The sequence below is a fragment of the Hypanus sabinus genome, chromosome 19 (assembly GCF_030144855.1).
Source record: "Hypanus sabinus isolate sHypSab1 chromosome 19, sHypSab1.hap1, whole genome shotgun sequence".
NCBI classification, from domain to species: domain Eukaryota; kingdom Metazoa; phylum Chordata; class Chondrichthyes; order Myliobatiformes; family Dasyatidae; genus Hypanus; species Hypanus sabinus.
Window position 1 is genome coordinate 70,201,368 of NC_082724.1, and position 20,048 is coordinate 70,221,415.

Below are 20,048 nucleotides of genomic sequence, written 5' to 3' on the forward strand. Positions count from 1 at the left end.
GGAACAAACAACTTAGGGAAATGTTTAATTGGATTAAGGGGAAATATGAAGCTATCAGGCAGGAACCTGGAAGCATAAATCGGAAACAGATGTTCTCAGGGACACGTACCGAAGAAATGTGGCAAATGTTCAGGGAGTATTTGCGTGGGGTTCTGAATAGGTACATTCCAATGAGACAAGGAAAGGATGGTAGGGTACAGGAACCGTGGTGTACAAAGGCTGTTGTAAATGTAGTCAAGAAGAAAAGAGCTTACAAAAGGTTCAAAAGACTAGGTAATGATAGAGATCTAGAAGATTATAAGGCTAGCAGGAAAGAGCTTAAGAATGAAATTAGGAGAGCCAGAAGGGGCCATGTGAAGGCCTTGGTGGACAGGATTAAGGAAAACCCCAAGGCATTATACAAGTATGTGAAGAGCAAGAGGATAAGATGTGACAGAATAGGACCAATCAAGTGTGACAGTGGAAAAGTGTGTGTGGAACTGGAGGAGACAGCTGAGGTACTTAGTTAATACATCAAGTTGGATAAGTCACCGGGTCTGGACAGGATGTACCCCAGGCTACTGTGGGAAGCAAGGGAGGAGATTGCTGAGCCTCTGGTGATGATCTTTGCATCATCAGTGAGGACAGGAGAGGTTCTGGAGGATTGGAGGGTTGCGGATGTTGTTCCCTTATTCGAGAAAGGGAGTAGAGATAGCCCAGGAAAATTATAGCCCAGTGATTCTTACTTCAGTAGTTGGTAAGTTGATGGAGAAGATTCTGAGAGGCAGGATTCATGAATATTTGGAGAGGCATAATACGATTAGGAATAATTAGCTTGGCTTTGTTAAAAACAGGTTGTGCCTTACGAGCCTGATTGAATTTTTTGAGATGTGACTAAACACATTAATGAAGGAAGAGCAGTAGATGTAGTGTATATGGATTTCAGCAAGGCATTTGATAAGGTACCCCATGCAAGGCTTATTGAGAAAATAAGGAGGCATAGGATCCAAGGGGACATTGCTTTGTGGATCCAGAACTGGCTTGTCCACAGAGGGCAAAGATTGGTTGGAGACGGGTCATATTCTGCATGGAGTTCGGTGACCAATGGTGTGCCTCAGGAATCTGTTCTGGGACCCTCACTCTATGATTTTTATAAATGACCTGGATGAGAAAGTGGAGGGATGAGTTAGTAAATTTGCTGATGACACAAAGGTTGGGGATGTTGTGGATAGTGCAGAGAGCTGTCAGAGGTTACGGCAGGACATTGATAGGATGCAAAACTGGGCTGAGAAGTGGCAGATGTAGTTCAACCCAGTTAAGTGTGAAGTGGTTCATTTTGGTAGGTCAAATATGTTGGCAGAATATAGCATTAATGGTAAGACTCTTGGCAGTGTGGAGGATCAGAGGGATCTTGGGGTCTGAGTCGATAGGATACTCAAAGCTGCTGTACAGGTTGATTCTGTGGTTAAGAAGGCATATGGTGTATTGGCCTTCGCAACCGTGGGATTGAGTTTAAGAGCCGAGAGGTAATGTTGCAGCTATATAGGACCCTGGTCAGACCCCACTTGGAGTACTGTGCTCAATTCTGGTCGCCTCACTATAGGAAGGATGTGGAAACCATAGAAAGGGTGCAGAGGAGATTTACAAGAATGTTGCCTGGATTGGGGAGCATGCCTTATGAGAATAGGTTGAGTGAACTTGGCCTTTTCTCCTTGGAGTGACGGAGAATGAGAGGTGACCTGATAGAGGTGCACAGGATAATGAGAGGCATTGATTGTGTGGATAGTCAGAGGCTTTTTCCCAGGGCTGAAATGGCATATTGAGTTGTCAGCAAGTTGCATAGTTTTGTGTTGAGTTATCAATAATAAGCTTGCCCGTTCCAAAATATGTGTATATCGAATCTTATTTTACTTGGGGGCTTTGCATGTCAGCACACCAACAATTGTTATCATATGCCTACTTATCTTATATCCTGTTGGATACTGAGAAGATAGGTCAGTTGTTTATGTTGCTCTGGGTGGCAGTGAATAAAATTGCTCTGACTAACTACTCTGTGGGAATTATTACAATTTTTAGTTTTCTCAATTCTGATAATGCTTGAGTTTTGAAGAGTACATGAATTTAACACTGATAATTTTAACATGCCCCTGATGATAGGGTTTTAATCTGGAATATGCCTCAAAGATCCATGGATGTTAATTTTATACATCTTTTAAATTTTTGATTCATTTTTCTATTCCATCTATTCCCAGCTGAGTGGGATTGGAGATCAGATGGGAATATTGTGAAGGTTTCCCAGAATAATTAGACCCAACATTTTCCTTCTTTTAAAAAAATTACCTCTGTGAAGAGTATTTTATCGGAAAACCTTCCTGTGATTTCGAGGGGCATCAGAAACTATCATTTAAGTGATTTTTTTTTAGCCCAGTTATTGATGTATCTCATTCATAGTGTTTATGTGCGCATAATAGAGTCTCATCCACATTGAAGAACAAGTGAGGTAGGGTTTTCATTTTGAGTAACACCTCAGGTATGACTGAACTCTATCACTTGTCATTATAATTTCCTGCCCCCACACCAACAGCACCTTGCTCTTTTATTTAGAGCTTTGCAATCTAACAGATATAACATTTGTAATCAAAAATTTAAAATCATACACATTCTTATCAATATTTTGATCAGCAGTTACTGGTACTTTTTTCTCCTGTGAAGACCACGGATATAGGAGCAGAATTAGGCCATTTGGCCCATCCAATTTGCTCTGCCATTTGATCATGGCTGATCCATTTCCCCTTCTCAGCCCTAATCCCCTGCCTTCTCCCCGTATCCCTTCATGCCCTGACTAATCAAGTATCTGTCAACTGCTGTCGTAAATATACCAAATGACTTGGCGTCCACAGTGCCTGTGGCAATGAATTCCACAGAATCACCCCTCTCTGGCTAAAGAATTTCCTTTTCCTCATCTCCATTTTAAAAGGACACCCCTCTATTCAAACAACACACACAAAATGCTGGTGGAACACAGCAGGCCAGGCAGCATCTATAGGGAGAAGCGCTGTCAATGTTTCGGGCCGAGACCCTTCGTCAGGACTAACTAAAAGGAAAGATACTAAGAAATTTGAAAGTAGGAGGGGGAGGGGGAAATGCAAACTGATAGGAGAAGACCAGAGGGGGTGGGATGAAGCTAAGAGCTAGAAAGGTGATTGGCGAAAGTGATACAGAGCTGGAGAAGGGAAAGGATCAGGAGTTGGGAGGCCCAGGGGGAAAGAAAGTGGGGGGGAGCACCAGAGGGAGATGGAGAACAGGCAGGGTGATGGGCAGAGAGAGAGAGAAAAAAAAAATATGTCAGGGATGGGGTAAGAAGGGGAAGAGGGGCATTAACGGAAGTTAGAGAAGTCAATGTTCATGCCATCAGGTTGGAGGCTACCCAGCCGGTATATAAGGTGTTGTTCCTCCAACCTGAGTGTGGGTTCATCTTGACAGTAGAGGAGGCCATGGATAGACATATCAGAATGGGAATGGGACGTGGAATTAAAGTGTGTGGCCACTGGGAGATCCTGCTTTCTCTGGCGGACCGAGCGTAGGTGTTCAGCGAAATGGTCTCCCAGTCTGCGTCGGGTCTCACCAATATATAAAAGGCCACACCGGGAGCACTGGACGCAGTGTACCACATCAGCCGACTCACAGGTGAAGTGTCGCCTCACCTGGAAGGACTGTCTGGGGCTCTGAATGGTGGTGCGGAAAGCAGAAAGGTGGGGGGAGGGAAAGATGTGCTTGGTAGTGGGATCCCGTTTCAGGTGGTGGAAGTTACGGAGAATTATACGTTGGACCTGGAGGCTGGTGCGGTGGTAGGTGAGGACAAGGGGACCCTATCCTGAGTGGGGTGGCAGGCAGATGGGGTGAGGGCAGATGTGCGGGAAATAGGAGAGATGTGTTTGAGAGCAGAGTTGATGGTGGAAGAAGGGAAGCCCCTTTGTTAAAAAAAGGAAGACATCTCCTTCGTCCTGGAATGAAAAGCCTCATCCTGAGAGCAGATGCGGTGGAGACGGAGGAATTGTGAGAAGGGGATAGCATTTTTGCAAGAGACAGGGTGGGAAGAGGAATAGTCCAGGTAGCTGTGAGAGTCTGTAGGCTTATAGTAGATCTCAGTAGATAGGCTGTCTCCAGAGATGGAGACAGAAAGACCAAGAAAGGGGAGGGAGGTGTTGGAAATGGACCAGGTAAATTTGAGGGCAAGGTGAAAGTTGGAGGCAAAGTTAATGAAGTCAACGAGCTCAGCATGCAGGAGGCAGCGCCAATGCAGTCGTCAATGTAGCGAAGGAAAAGAGGGGGACGGATACCCGTATAGACTTGGAACATGGACTGTTCCACAAAGCCAACAAAAAGGCAGGCATAACTGGGACCCATGCGGGCGCCCATGGCTACACCCTTGGTTTGGAGGAAGTGGGAGGAGCCAAAGGAGAAATGATTGAGAGTAAGAACTAATTCTGCTAGATGGAGGAGAGTGGTGGTAGAGGGGAATTGGTTAGGTCTGGAATCCAAAAAGAAGCGAAGAGCTTTGAGACCGTCCAGGTGGGGGATGGAGGTATATAGGGACTGGACGTCCATGGTGAAAATAAGGTGGTGGGGGCCAGGGAACTTAAAATCATTGAAAAAATTCAAAGCGTGAGAAGTGTCACGAACATAGGTGGGAAGAGATTGAACTAGGGGGGATAAGATAGTGTCAAGGTATGCAGAAACAAGTTCGGTGGGGCAGGAGCAATCTGAGACAATGGGTCTATCTGGACAGGCAGGTTTGTGGATCTTGGGTAGGAGGTAGAAACGGGAAGTGCGGGGTGTGGGAACTGAGGTTGATGGCAGTGGATGGGAGATCCCCAGAGCTGATAAAGTTGGTGATGGTATAGGAGACAGTGGCCTAATGCTCCTGAGTGGGGTCATGATCAAAGGGTAAATAAGAGGAGGTATCAGAGAGTTGTCGCTGTGCATCGGCCAGGTAGAGGTCAGTACGTCAGACAACAACAGCTCCCCCCTTATCAGCAGGTTTTATAGTGAGGTTGGAATTGGTGCAGAGGGAGCGGAGAGCAGAGCATTCGGAAGAAGTTAGGTTGGAATTGGAACAGGGAGTAGTGAAGTCCGGTTATGTCCTGTTGGCAATTAGCAATAAAGAGATCCAGAGCAGGCAGAAGACCAGAGAGGGGTGTCCATGAAGAGGAGGAGGGTTGAAGATGGGAGAAGGGGTCATCGGTGGGGGTAGGAGAGTCCTTGCCAAAGAAGTAAGCTCGGAGACAGAGCCGGCGGTTGAAGAGTTCAGCGTCATGGCATACACGGAACTCGCTGAGGTGTGGGCGAAGGGAGACAAAGCTGAAGCCCTTACTGAGGACGGAGCGCTCTGCCTCAGAGAGTTGAAGGTCGGAGGGAATGGTAAAGACCCGGCGCGGATGAGAGATGGGATCAGAGGGGGGAGGGAGGCTGGTGGTGTCAGTGGAGAGGGAAGGGTTGGGGTGAGAGGAAGGTGGAGCCTCTGAGGGCCCAGGAGCTGACGATAGGATCTGAGGGAGAGGGGATGGCAGAGTGGGAGACGGGAGTCACAATTGCAGCATGTGAAGACTCAGCTTGGACTTCAAGGCTGGAGTCGCAGTCGGTGATTGCATAATCGCTTTGAAGCTGTCCATGGTCGTTGGAACCCGGGTTGATGGTGCTGGAGTCCGGGTTTTCAATATGCCCTGGGTTGCCATTGATGGTGCTGGAATCCAGGTTTTCAATACGCCCTGGGTTGCTGGGGCAGCCGAGATCGACAGCCGGGGCCAATCCATGGTCGTTGGAACACGCGTTGATGGTGCTGGAGTCTGGGTTTTCAATACGCCCTGGGTTGCTGGGGCAGCCGAGATCAACGGCCGAGGCCAATCCATGGCCATTGGACACATGCAGTGATGGTGCTGGAGTCCAGGCTTTGAACATACCCAGGTTGCTGGGGCAGCCGAGATCGACGGCCAGGCCCGGGGCTGCGATACGAAGTCCGTGCTCTGGGGTCTGCAGATGGAAGATCTTGCGATCCTTGCAGGATGTGATAAAGTCAAAGAAACGGCGATTGTGCACATGGATCCGACGGAGGATGAAATAACGGACAGGTCCATTGCAAACGGAGGAAAAGGTGTCCCGGAGGCGTGGAAGGGATTGTGATGGGGACGCCAGGTACCTTCTCATGGCAGAGAGTGTCGCCCTCAGACCTCGACGGGAGAAACAACGGGAGGCAGAGTCAATTAAATGTGAGTACCTGGGATCCTCAGAAGGTCCAAATTGAGAAGCTCGAAAACGGATCCTGAAGCCAACTGGAGTCAGTTGGCGGCAGAGACACGTTCCAAGGAAGGATATATGGCTGTAATAGAGGGTCTGGGTCAAAATATGATTGAAAAGTTGAAGAGCCAAAGGAATCATAGATAGGGAGCAGCGAGAGAGGGTTTCACTGAACTTCCGTCAAAGAGAAGATTTAAACTTCTTCAGTGTAGGCATCACTGGCAGAGGCTTTGCAGTACTGAATTTGAAGAGCAAACATGAAGAAATCTGCAGATGTTGGAAATTCAAACAACACACACAAAATGCTGGTGGAACACAGCAGGCCAGGCAGCATCTATAGGAAGAAGCACTGTTGATGTTTCGGGCCGAGACCCTTCGTCAGGACTAACTGAAAGGAGAGATACTAAGAGATTTGAAAGTAGTGGGGGGAGGGGGAAATGCAAACTGATAGGAGAAGACCGGAGGGGTTGGGATGAAGCTAAGAGCTGGAAAGGTGATTGGCGAAAGTGATACAGAGCTGGAGAAGGGAAAGGATCATGGGACGGGAGGCCTCAGGAGAAAGAAAGGGGGGGAGAGCACCAGAGGGAGATGGAGAACAGGCAGAGTGATGGGCAGAGAGAGAGAAAAAACCAAACAACTAAATATGTCAGGGATTCTGTACAATATCTTCAGCCACCTTTTTCAGAATTCTGGGATGACTTACCACACCTTTTTGGCTTGCATAATGATTTAGTTTGGATATGTAACCATTGCACATTTCACAGTGTCACATTTATATATTAATTCTGCCCATATTTGAATGCTTTTATGCCTGAAGAAGTCCTTATAAAAAGTTTCAGCCAAAAATGGTGATTCTTTCTTCCCTTCCATAGATGCTGCGTAACCTGTTGAGTTCCTCAAACATCTTAACTCTGTATTTCCAACATTTGCAGAATTTCCTGTATGTCTTGTATACCTGAAACTTTTTCCTGATTGCTAGGCCTCAATATACTATATTTTAACAGCTGTCAATTGTCAGCACAAGTGATTCAGTAGATGTTGGAATCCAGAGCAACACACACAAAATGTTGGAAGAACTCAACAGGTCAGGCAGCTCCATGGAAATGAATGAACAGTCAATGTATTGGTCTGAGACCCTTCAACAGGACTGATGATAATTTTTTTAACAACCTGATGACATGATCATTCATTTCTCCTTCCAGTATTTTTTTCTTTTTTTCCCTTCCCCTTCCCTCTTTTTCTATTCCCCACTCTGACCTCTTACCTCTTCTCCTCACCTGCCTATCACCTCCCCCTGTGCCCCTTTCGCTCATGTTCCACTGTCCTCTCCGATCAGATTCCTTCTTCTCCAGTCCTTTACCTTTCCCACTCTCTTGACTCCATCTATCACCTTCTGGCTTGTCCTACTTCCCCTCCCCCACCTCTGTATTCTGGTGTCTTCCTGCCTCCTTTCCAGTCCTGAAAAAGAGTCTGGGCCCAAAACATTGACTGCTCATTCATTTCCATAGATAATTCCTGACCTGGTGAGTTCCTCCAGCATTTTGTGTGTGTTGTTTAAGAGCCCTGTTATACTCTGCAACTGAAATCTAATAGACACAATTTTGTAAGCAGAGCAAAACGCACAGTTGCTATTGTCATTATCAATTGTGCCATTGGGATTTATTTAGTTGTGCTGGTGACTTATTGAAACAAACCACTGTTTTTCTTTTTTATTATCGTCCTATCTTAGCAGCTGAGTATTTCCAACATTTCTGTTATTGTTTCTGATCCAGCAGTAATGCATCAAATTGATTTATATAGTTATATATCCCTATTAATAGATTACTTTTTGTTCTTTGCAGCAGCGTGCCTGTTTCTTAACCTATACATATATGCTTCCTCCAGACCTGACAACTCTGCTTCAGATGGACTTTGGCTCCAGCTTGAACAAGAGGTCAGTTCCAAATCTGCATTTCCTTCTGTTGTAAAATTAATACTGTTTTAAGAAGTTGATAATTTTTAAAAATGTCCTACTTGGTATTTAGGGCAATTTTATTTTTTTTTACTCAGATATTAAAAAATTCTCAAATTTCTCCATTTCAATAGATTGTTCGATTCATCACCAAATTTGGTTTATCTCATTCTGGTGCCAGTGCTGTGTTGGTAGAACTAGACTGTCCATGCAATACTGAGGTAACCAATACAAAAAATATTGTTAATTCTTTACTCAACGTCTGTCATTTTGGTTTTAACTTGAACAGATTTAGGAGTTGTTCACAAATTTAAAAACTAATGATAATATTTACTAATAATTTAGGATGCAGTACATATTTAGCATCAGAATGAAGAAGCAACAGAACTTAAATTTTTGAAGTAAAATTTCAAAGGCCAAGCAATCCAGTCCTGACTCTGGATGTAGGACATGATTTGATTATGACTGATAACGATGTTGTTACGTATCCCGTAACTGGAGAACTTACCAGCAAAGATAGAGAGGTTCGTTGAAGTCTGATGTCACTATTTTCAAACGTTTTTATTTATAAAGGGGCACAAAAGTAAGGTTAATGCAAACATTCAGATAATGCACATCACCAATACTCAATCTAAAGCGCGGGTATAGTCATAATCATCATTAAGAAGTAATCTCGGCTGTTGTCTAGGGGATAATATTTTTGTCCATTGGAAATATAAAAAGTCATTCAGAAGTCTGCAGACTTTAGCCTTTCGAGGAATCGTTGGGTTTCACGTGTTTTAGAGGGATCGGTGAAAACGAAAAGAAAACTTGCCCGGGTCTTTATGAAGCCACTCCGTTAAAAATCAGGGGAGCGTTGGGTTCCCCGTTGTTAGTTCAAAGTCCTTCTCGGTATTATCAGCCACTCGCTCCCCAGGCAAAGGAGTTAGGAGCACACGTGGCGTTGAGTGGCTTCCAGCTCTCACGGGAGCGTTGAGCGAGCGAGTTCTTCTGGTGCATCGCTAGGGTACTGCCTCCTGCAGTCCGCTTTTATCTTTACTTGCAGAGTTGTATATGTCCATCAAAGTAGGGGGATGCAATCTTCACCCCCACATTGCCCGAGGGTGTCCATGTCCATGGTAGCTGTCACGTAGTAGGGACACACAGGTGCCTCTGAGAACAATGGCCAGAACTGTTGCATTGTCTCTCATTTCCGAGACCCGAATTAATAGCGATCTTGCGATTCTCCGGAAGGAGGGGGCTGCTCCCGCTCCTTCGGCCCCTCAGAGCTGTGGTACCTCCATAACACCACCCCTCTAAAAAACGGAGTTTTACAGTGTCTTAAATCTAACACAATACCCAAGCTTTTTCTCTTCACAGAATACTACCGTTATACATTCAAGTCAGTATCTAAATAGTTGACGATTACAGTGCCCCTTTCTTTAATATCTTAAAATCGCATACCGTACTAAAGTCTTGTAGCATCAGACTTCAATTCAATAATCATCTATTTTTTATTATTATTATTATTATTATTATTATTTTTCACAACAAAACTAAGGAGGTGTGACCTTAGCTTAGGTGCATTTACAAAAGTTTATGCGAACACTGATCATTTCAGTCGTTTTATGTAATCGGCAGGTCTCCAAAAGGGGCTGTCTTTATTATTCACAGGCTTTGGCGCAAACCCGTTCAACCTGCTTGACTGTTTAACAATGGCATCTCCATTAACCGTCACCTCTTTTGCGGCGAGCCCCCCCGTGGGGAACTTGTAATTTTTCGTGGTGAATTCCTGCCAGCCTCGTTCATCGGGGTTATTTTTGCAACACCATGCCCCAAACTTAGACCCTTTCCACCCAATTCTTCGATTTTACCCAGGTGGCTGGCCCTTTTATCAGTCCCCTTCAGGCTATTGGTGTTTGATTCGAACTCTTCGCTCAAGTAGCATGTCGAAGGCAGCCTTTTCACATCCCATCCTGGCATAACAATAGAGTGGGGGGCCCCGCTATCCCCCGGCTCACTCTGTGAGCGATCTGCCAGGTTTAAGATTTCTTCCTTCGATTTGGAAACTACAGACTTTCCGTTTCCTTCACTAACAATCCTCACCCCCCCTTTCTTAAATTCGGCGTTAACTTTGAACCCACCTTCGAGTACAAACACCGGGGAACTCACACTTCCCCCGGTAACCAAGGTTAACCCTTTTCCCACTGAACCAAGTCTATCTGACCCACAAGGACGGCTGCCCCGTTCCACTGAATCAGATCCCTCAGACTTCTTCTGAGCTCCATTACCAGGTTCAGCACCTCGTGCATCCCCATCTCGGACACACTCAAACGGGACATTGGCCTCTTCCAGGCTTTCAACAGCTGTACCTTTTTCAAATTCTAACTTCCCCCGATCCTCCCAGTTACTCTCTGGGCAGCTCCCACCCAGGGAAGGCGCAACCCTGCGAGCTGAAACAACCTCCGCGGCCTTTTCAGCAGACTCCTTCAAGGCAAGGGTATCCTTTCCATCTAGGACTGCCCTCCTCTCATTATCGGGAACACCTTTAGAACTCTCAAGTTCTTCAAACAATTCTGCCAAACCAGACAGATCATCCATGTCCAACTCTGGACCTTTTAACAGCTTTATCTGTTTCTCATCTTTATTTCCTACCTTTAGGACCTTTCTCTTTGCTAAGGGCAGATCTGTCTCCTTTCCCTTACGCCCTTTCACTTTACTACTCTTCGTCTTACCACCCTGTAAACCCTCGTGGCACAGGGTCAGCAAAGACGTCTCGGCCAAATCAAAACTGGCCAGATTTAAACTGCTCTCGTTCACAGCTGTCTCTCTCGACATGCTGCGAGTGACCGCGCCAGCGAGATGGTCCTTGGGCGCTGGGGTGGGGCCACCACACTCGCCGGTCAGCAGGTCGGCAGCATTGCTGACTAAACCTTACCCCCTGCTAAGTCGTTCCCCAGCAGGATGTCCACGTCAGCTCTCGGGAATTCTGAGGGCACCCCTATTTCAACTGATCCATACACCAGCTCACAATCCAGAATGACCTTATATAAGGGCACCATTTCTATCCTTTTATTTATTCCTTCCACCTTTACCATGCCCGTTTCCCAACCAAATTCTAGTACCTTTCGGCTAACCAGGGATAGTTCAGCGCCCGTATCCCTCCAGCTTCGTACGGGAACTGGTGTGTCTCCCTCCGTCACAGACACAGTTCCGTGTGACGGACAACTCCCAGAGCCTTCTCGTACTCTGTCTACCCTCGGCTCCCTGGTCGATTTGCTGATTATCACGGCACACCCGATAGGGACTGCAGCTTTCCCTCTTCCTATCTCCTTTCTCGGAACAAAGCATCGAGATGCAATGTGCCCCTCCTTTCCACAATTAAAACAGGTCAAACCTGGAACCCTCTGGCTGTCTTGCCTTTCCCCCCTCAACCTTACTGCTAGCTCCCGGTGGGACCTCTGCCTCACTCGTCGGACTTTCTCGATCGTTCCCACGGTCTCTCTGGGAACCTTTATTCGAGGAAGTCTTTGTCTTGTGGGTTAGGACATATTCGTCCGCAAACCTGGCAAATTCTGAAATGGACTTATCCGGCTTCTCATTCAAATACATCTGGATCTCCTCCGGAACACAACTTTTAAATTCCTCAATCAAAAATAACTCCCTGAGACGCCCATAATCCTCGTCCACCCTTTCCGCGGTGCACCAACGGTCCAAGAGCACCCCCTTTTCATGGGCTAGCTTGGTATACGTTTGATTCCACCCTTTCCTTAAATTTCTAAACTTTTGTCTATAGGCCTCAGGTACCAATTCGTAAGTTCGGAGAATGCCCTTCTTTACCTCATCATAATTCTCCGCTCCTCCCTCCTCCAGGGACAACGCCGCATATGCTCATTGGGCCTTCCCCTTTAACACACTTTGTAACAACGCCACCCACTGCTCTTTTGGCCACTTCTGATTTACTGCCACCTTTTCAAAAAGCAAGAAATAACTATCGACATCTGTCTTCTCGAACGGGGGCACCAATCTCAACTCCCTACTAACATTAAACCTCCGCTTGGTCTAACCCTTGATCTCTTCGCTCGTTCCTCATCTCAATTTCCCTGTCATGTTGCCTCTGTTTCTCTTTCTCTTCTGCTTCTAGCTCAGGCATGGGCAAACTACGGCCCGGGGGCCATATGCGGCCCGTTAAGCTTTTTAATCCGGCCCGCAGAACTTGATGAAATTATATTAATAAACCTTGTTAATGTTTTTTCCCCGCAATTCTGGCGTTTTTCCAATAGATGACGCACTCTATATACATTTATGGCGACCCATTTCCTGGCACATCCGAACCGGCTCACAATTAGCCAGCGTTCCGGCTAAGGGAGATAGCCTGCGGAGATTTGCGAGCACAGAGCTTTGGAGCCTCTGCGCCACGGGGGGCAGGTTGAGGGAGGCTTAAAAGTGAGGCTGGGGATTTCGAATAAAGTTTTTTTTCTTCGACTGCAGTTACCGACTCCGTGTCGTAATTTTAGCGCTGCATGTAGCACACCGCTACACATTGACCTTTGTTGAGGTGTAGCGTATTACTCCACATTTGCACTTTACTCTTTGTTCGTCTCGACCTATTTGTGTAAACAGGCGTTCAGCGTCATGAACATCAACAAAGCCAGCCACAGATCCAAGTTAACTGACCAACACCTCAGATCCATCCTGAGAATCGCCACAACAAAACAAAATCCAGACTTTGATGCGCTGGCTAAAAAGGGAGACCAACAACACTGTTCCTACTGAAATTAAAAATAAGTTTCTTCGTTGTGTTATGTAAAAAATGCATTTGAAAATATTTTTTTCAACGAGCCTTACATGTTCCATGTCATTTCTGTTAAGTAATGGACATGAGTAGTGCGCAGGTGCACGTACGTTCTCAAAATAAAAAATGCGCTCCAGATCAAATAACACGTTCCACATACTGGCGCGCTGTCACTGTTCTGTCTTTGTGCTGGTCGTTGTTGAGTTTTGGCACAGGGGACAATTGAATAAGAAGGAGCAGGACAAGTAGACCTGCATCTCCTACCGTTTTTGAAATAAAGACAGGCAGGAGGAGAGTGATGATGATAATATCTTGAAGGATAACAGAATTTTCAGTGCTTTAAAATAATAACTGTTACTATTAAAAAAAAAGCTGTATTTTATTCATTTAGTTTTCAGTGTTTTAAAAGTCATTTCAATAAATAGCTAAATACCATGGGACTTCAAAGACAGATATTTTGTTGTAATGCATTTGTTCATTTTCAATTGAAATTAAAGCACATGTTTTCTACATATCCCATGATATTTTATTTTCTCTTATGAGGTGTATTACCAAAACACTCCATCCATCTGCTCCCTGTCAAATTTTAGAACCCTTTGTGGCCCACAAGTCAAAAAGTTTGCCCACCCCTGTTCTAGCTTCTTTAGGTGAATTTCATGCTGTCTTTGCCTTTCTTTCTCTCTCTCCACTGCTTCCAGCTCTTTTAACTTAATTTCACTTTCCAACCTTAATTTCTCCACCTCTAACTGAACCGTCCCACTTGATGGTACCTCTTCAGGGATATCTCCCAATACCTCAGCTTCAAACACATTCTTCCCAACGTAATACTGAGTTATGGCTCTTCGTACCTCCCGCTTTTTCATGGACGACCTCACTTCTGCGAGGTTCAACCCCTTCGCTAAATTTAACAAGTCTGATTGGTGACCGCCTCTAGTGCCCCCACCGTCGGGTTTTGCATAAATTCACCCACGTCCATCTTTGCTGGTTTCCCGTCTGGTTACCCGCGTAACCAGATTCAAGTTTTGGATTTGCAAGCCCAATTCACTGGCCTCCCAATTTGGTGTCAAATCCCGAGACAAGAAACCCACTGTTGTTACGTATCCCGTAACTGGAGAACTTACCAGCAAAGATAGAGAGGTCCGTTGAAGTCTGATGTCACTATTTTCAAACATTTTTATTTATAAAGGGGCACAAAAGTAAGGTTAATGCAAACATTCAGATAATGCACATCACCAATACTCAATCTAAAGCGCAGGTATAGTCATAATCATCATTAAGAAGTAATCTCGGCTGTTGTCTAGGGGATAATATTTTTGTCCATTGGAAATATAAAAAGTCATTCAGAAGTCTGCAGACTTTAGCCTTTCGAGGAATCGTTGGGTTTCACGTGTTTTAGAGGGATCGGTGAAAACGAAAAGAAAACTTGCCCGGGTCTTTATGAAGCCACTCCGTTAAAAATCAGGGGAGCGTTGGGTTCCCCGTTGTTAGTTCAAAGTCCTTCTCGGTATTATCAGCCACTCGCTCCCCAGGCAAAGGAGTTAGGAGCGCACGTGGCGTTGAGTGGCTTCCAGCTCTCACGGGAGCGTTGAGCGAGCGAGTTCTTCTGGTGCATCACTAGGGTACTGCCTCCTGCAGTCCGCTTTTATCTTTACTTGCAGAGTTGTATATGTCCATCAAAGTAGGGGGATGCAATCTCCACCCCCACATTGCCCGAGGGTATCCATGTCCATGGTAGCTGTCACGTAGTAGGGACACACAGGTGCCTCTAAGAACAATGGCCAGAACTGTTGCATTGTCTCTCACTTCCGAGACCCGAATTAATAGCGATCTTGCGATTCTCCGGAAGGAGGGGGCTGCTCCTGCTCCTTCGGCCCCTCAGAGCTGTGGTACCTCCATAACAATGTAAAGAAAAGAATACTATACTTGATGTCACACCTGCAATCTCAAAATGTTCTCTAATATGAGCACGACACTACTGGTGACTTTACCTTTTCTGCTTGTAAGATTTTTAATTCTACCATTCACACAATTTTTAAGTGCCTTTTTTTCTTATAGTCAGTTATTTGATTTCCAGTGAATCATTTATAGCATCATTTTCAGAGCTTGAAACATATAAACCTCTTTGCTTCTGCAATGCATATTTTACTTGTTCCATTCATTGAGTTGTCACAGATAGATATGTTGATAGTTATAAAAGATTCATGACACTCAACATTCTTCCTTCATACTTGAGAAATCTAAAATTTGAAATGCTAAAATCATGTTGGAATGCTCTGTGATATTGGTTGTTTGCATATGATATAGCATTCATTGTAAATAAGTAAGAACTTTACATGGCTAAGTAGTAGTTACATAAGACAGGACCCATTGAGTGTGCTCCACCATTGCGTCATGTCTTTTTTGTTATTCCTCTCAACCCCATTTCCTTGCCTTCTCCCCGTAACCTTTGATGCCCCGACTAATCAAGAACCTATGAACGTCTGTTTTTAAATATTCTCCATGACTTGGCTGTATGGCAGTAAATTGCACAGATTCACAATCCTCTGTCAACAGAAATTCCTCCTCATTTCTGTTCTAAATGGACATCCCTCTATTCTGAGGCTGTGCCCTCTCATCCTAAACCCTGACACTATAGGAAATATCCTCTCTACCATCCACTCTATTTAGGCCTTTCAATATTTGATAGATTTCAATAAGTTTTTCCCCTCATTCTTTTAAACTCTAGCAAGTATATGTGTGAATTTTCTTATTTTACAGATATTGAAGACTTTAATAATTATGTTACACCGACAGTGGCTTACCATTCGACTATCCACACAGGATCTGCATTCACTGGGTAATCAAGCTGTAGTGCAGTTCCTGAGAGAAACGGTAATGCTGCTGCACTCCCTATCACAGAGGGACAAAAACTTTACAGACCATTGTTTTGTTGTATTGCACTTATATGATCAAGTTATGCATGGGATTAAAGCTATTTTTAAACAACTACCGGATCTGGAAGAAAATGAAGGTGAGAGATATTTTTCTTAATTCTTTTTAATATAACATTTTTTAATGCGAAGTATCATGGGGCACAGTTAGTAATTTTTTAAACTCTTTCATAGGATTTGGGCACAATTATCGAGTGTGTTAACATTTTTTCCCAACTGCACATGAGTGGGTGTTGTTGAACTGCCTCCTTGAATTGCTGCAGTTCATAGATTAGATATAGCAAAGTTATTTCTCATGGTAGGGGAGTCTATGACAAGAGGGCAAGACTTCAGGATTGAAGGACGTCCATTTAGAACAGAAATGCGGAGAAATTACTTGGCTGTGGAGGCCAAGTAATTGGGTGCATTTAAGGCAGAGATAGTTAGGTTCTTGATTAACCAGGGCTCAAAGGGTATGGGGAGAAGGCAGGTGAGTGGGGATGACTAGAAGAATCGGATCAGCCTGTGATTGAATGGCAGAGCAGACTTGATGAGCCGAATGGCCTACTTCTGCTCCTATATCTTATGGTCTTGTATGGTCGGGGGCTTTCAAGGTATTATTAGATTGGGTCAAAATTCTGGAATAATGTATGTCAATGAAGGAACTTCAGTATATTTCCAGGAAGGAATGTTATATAACAGATTTGTAAGTGATGGCATTCTCAGATGACATTGTAAAGTGTGTTTGAATGGGAGATGCTATCAGAGAAGCCTTGAAGAGATCTTGCATTGCATCTTGATGGTACAACCATCCCATCAGTTTCATTGTCATATTTGACAATGCATGATTCCATTTTATAAACTGAATTCCATGGAATATGTACTTTGTTTCCTAAATTATATTTTAAGATTGTCACCTATTCACTCTGTCAACCAGTAGGGTACCATGGTGTACCAAGGACACAGCAGTTTATAACTGCAAATTATTAGAGAACTCTGGGCCTTTGTTGAAGTGGGAGAAGTTAGGATTTATTGTTATTTAACTGCTCATAAGCTTTGTTTTAATAACTTTCTTGGAATCAATAAAAGTAATTTCTTGCATAACTAGCATAGTTAAGAGATTTTTTATTTTATTTGAAATAGTTCATATGCTATTTTAAAACATGTTATTAGACACTCCTTTGCTTTTAAATAACTTGAGTCATTTATATGCAATTTTATTTCAGAAATTGCATTGGAAGAGCTTTGTTCTCCTGAGCCTGAAGCTGAGTATCAAGGATTGGAAACCGAAGGACCTTAGAGCGCCATGTACAAAAATGGAAAATAAACCTTCTATAGTCTAATATAACTGAGGTTATCTTTCTTAAGTAAATTTCACAGCATATCACCAAAATCGTGATAGTAGGTTTTGCAGATGAAATAGGTGGAGCTATTTTTCTTTTTCATTGATTAACCCTGCTGGCTAATAACATGCATCCGACTATCACTATCAAAATGCTGGTAAATATCTTTTAGTTTTCTAAAATGCAGCTATACAATTTTTATTTTCTGACCATGCAATAAAAGTTTGGTTGTTTATTAACACGCATCAGGAAAATTAACTTGCAATGCTTTAACTGTCAAGTGGTTTGTGTTTTCTCTAGGAAACTACTGAACCTCAGCTCCAAGTGTTTGATATGCATTTTTATAATGTGTTGAAAATGTGCGAAGTTATTCTTTGGTTCTTGAATGATTAATTAAGGAAACTGAGGTGTCAAAATGGTATATTTTTGATTCCATGATAATGCTCTGGCAGTTCAGAATATTTACAGGTACAATATAACAAAAATGGAAAATGTTGAGATCACCTAGAAGGTTTGGAAACATCTAAAAGGAAAGGGAAAAAAATTGTTTCAGAATTAAATGACCAATTTGTTTGCAAAGCAGATGCAAGCTGACTTGAGTGCTTCTAGCATTTTCCAATTTTGTTTCAAATTTCTTGCATTCTTTGTTTGATTTGTGATAATTTCAACAACTAATGCCTCGAGTCATGGGTCCAGAACATGATTCAAGTAGGATTTCCATTGATTGATTCATACTTGAGAAATAAGAATGCTTATTTTGCAAAAGAGAGTACTCATGTTGATAGCTGAATTAATGTGTCCTGTGCTGGTCAGATGTGGGCAATTACTGCATCTTCAGATATGTAAAGTATTTTCCAGATTACCTATACAACTTTGTTTACAATAAATATAAAAATTATAAACATTTTGTTTTATTTTCATTCTGTTTCAAGATTAATCATGTTTTCTAAGCTTTTTACTCATGGAAAAGTAGCTTTTAAAAATTGGGTGAAAATGAGTAAAAGCAAAATTTTATGATAGAAAATTTGTAGTGTTTTTTGCAATTATCTTCGAATGTCAATTTGCAGGAACATTAATAATTACATTGTCACATCTTACATCTTCAGGCTGGTTTTGATTGTCTATCCCCTTTTGATTTTAAACCTTGTAAGTATCAATGTTAAATTAGAAACACGCGAAATTCTGCAGATGTTGGAAATCCAAAGCAACATGTAAAATGCTGGAGGAATGTTAGAACATTAGAAAGTCTTTGACAAGAACAGGCCATTCTGCCCAACAAAGGTTGCCATTTTCCCTATTCACATAGTGTGTTGAAATAACTTGTTGAATTTAGACTAGAAAGGTACTACTCTCTACTACACAACTAGGTAATTTGCTGCATGTGTCCACAATTCACTGTGCAAAGAAATGCTTCCTGATGTAAGTCTGAAATCTCCCCTTTAACCAGTCTCCACATATGGATTAATTTTGAAGTAGCAGCTGGCATCCACTTTATTTATACCCTTAATAGTTTTGGACAGTTCTATCATGCCTCTTGGGTCTCGGGTTAGTTGCAAGACTTTCTCATAGGCCCAGGTGAGAGGACCCTCCTGTGCGACGTGGCTACCAGCCAACTTCGCCCCATCGTCCCGGCAGCCTGGAGGCGGCGAGTTTTCGACTCCATACACGGTTTGGTGCACCCACCTATCAGGACAACCGTCCGGCTGGTCTCCTGCAAGTTCGCGTGGCACGGACTTCACAAGCAGGTCAGTGAATGGGCCAGAACGTGCGCGCAGTGCCAAACAGCCAAGGTGCAGCGGCACACTAAAGGCCCGCTGCAGCAGTTCGAACCCACCCACCGGAGGTTCGACCACATTCATGTGGATATCATGGGCCCCCTACCAGTGTCCCGAGGAGCGCGGTACCTCCTAACTATGGTAGACTGGTTCACGAGGTGGCCAGAGGCAGTCCCACTCACCGACACATCTGCCGATTCTGGCGCCCGAGCACTGATTGCAACCTGGGTAGCACGCTTCGGGGTACCGGCCCACATTACCTCCGACAGAGGCGCCCAGTTCACCTCCAGCCTGTGGTCGGCCGTGGCCAGCCTGTTGGGAACGCAGCTACACCACACAACTGCCTACCACCCACAGTCGAACGGACTGGTGGAACGCTTCCACCGTCACTTGAAGTCGGCTCTCATGGCCCGCCTGAGAGGACCTAACTAGGTGGACGAGCTTCCCTGGGTCCTGCTTGGAATTCGCATAGCACCCAAAGAGGATCTGCAAGCCTCGTCGGTCGAGTTGGTGTACGGCGCACCCCTGGCCGTCCCAGGAGAGTTCATACCAGCCCCAAGGGGGCAAGAGGAAGAACCCGCAGCAGTCCTGGACAGGCTACACGAAAGGCTCAGCAACCTGGCCCCCGTACCGACTTCACAGCATGAACAGACCCCGACCCATGTACCCAAAGACCTGCAGAACTGTAAGTTTGTGTTTGTACGAAGGGGCGGACACCGGGCACCACTACAGCGGCCGTACGAGGGCCCATTCAAGGTGATCAACAACAACGAGTCCACGTATGTTCTGGACATTGGGGGGGAAAGAGGAGGTTATCATGGTGGACTGACTCAAACCAGCCCATGTGGACTTGGCACAGTGGTAGAGGTTCAGGCACTGCGGCGCAGAGGCAGACCTCCCAAACAGAGTCCGACCCAGCCTGTGGACATTGGGGGGTGTATCGTTGGTTCTGGGGGGGGGGGGGGGGGGTGTTATGTGGCGACCCACTTTCTGCGCAGGCGAACCAGCTCACAAATAGCCCCC

General features: G+C 44.5%; 1 protein-coding gene across 4 annotated transcripts in view; it reads left to right on the top strand.

Moving 5' to 3' along the window:
- Nucleotides 1-18,167, top strand: part of atrip (ATR interacting protein) — a 64,748-nt gene extending 46,581 nt beyond the window's left edge. For 2 of the 4 annotated variants that reach the window (XM_059944637.1, XM_059944636.1), the window contains exons 12-15: nucleotides 8,115-8,206; nucleotides 8,359-8,445; nucleotides 15,756-16,008; nucleotides 17,134-18,167. In XM_059944637.1, the coding sequence (XP_059800620.1) occupies nucleotides 8,115-8,206; nucleotides 8,359-8,445; nucleotides 15,756-16,008; nucleotides 17,134-17,207 (506 nt within the window). In that variant the 3' untranslated portion in view covers nucleotides 17,208-18,167. Of the gene's footprint in view, nucleotides 1-8,114; nucleotides 8,207-8,358; nucleotides 8,446-15,755; nucleotides 16,009-17,133 lie in introns of those variants that run through there. The other 2 variants (XM_059944639.1, XM_059944638.1) reach the window with 2 other exon arrangements.
- Nucleotides 18,168-20,048: the final 1,881 nt, after the last annotated feature.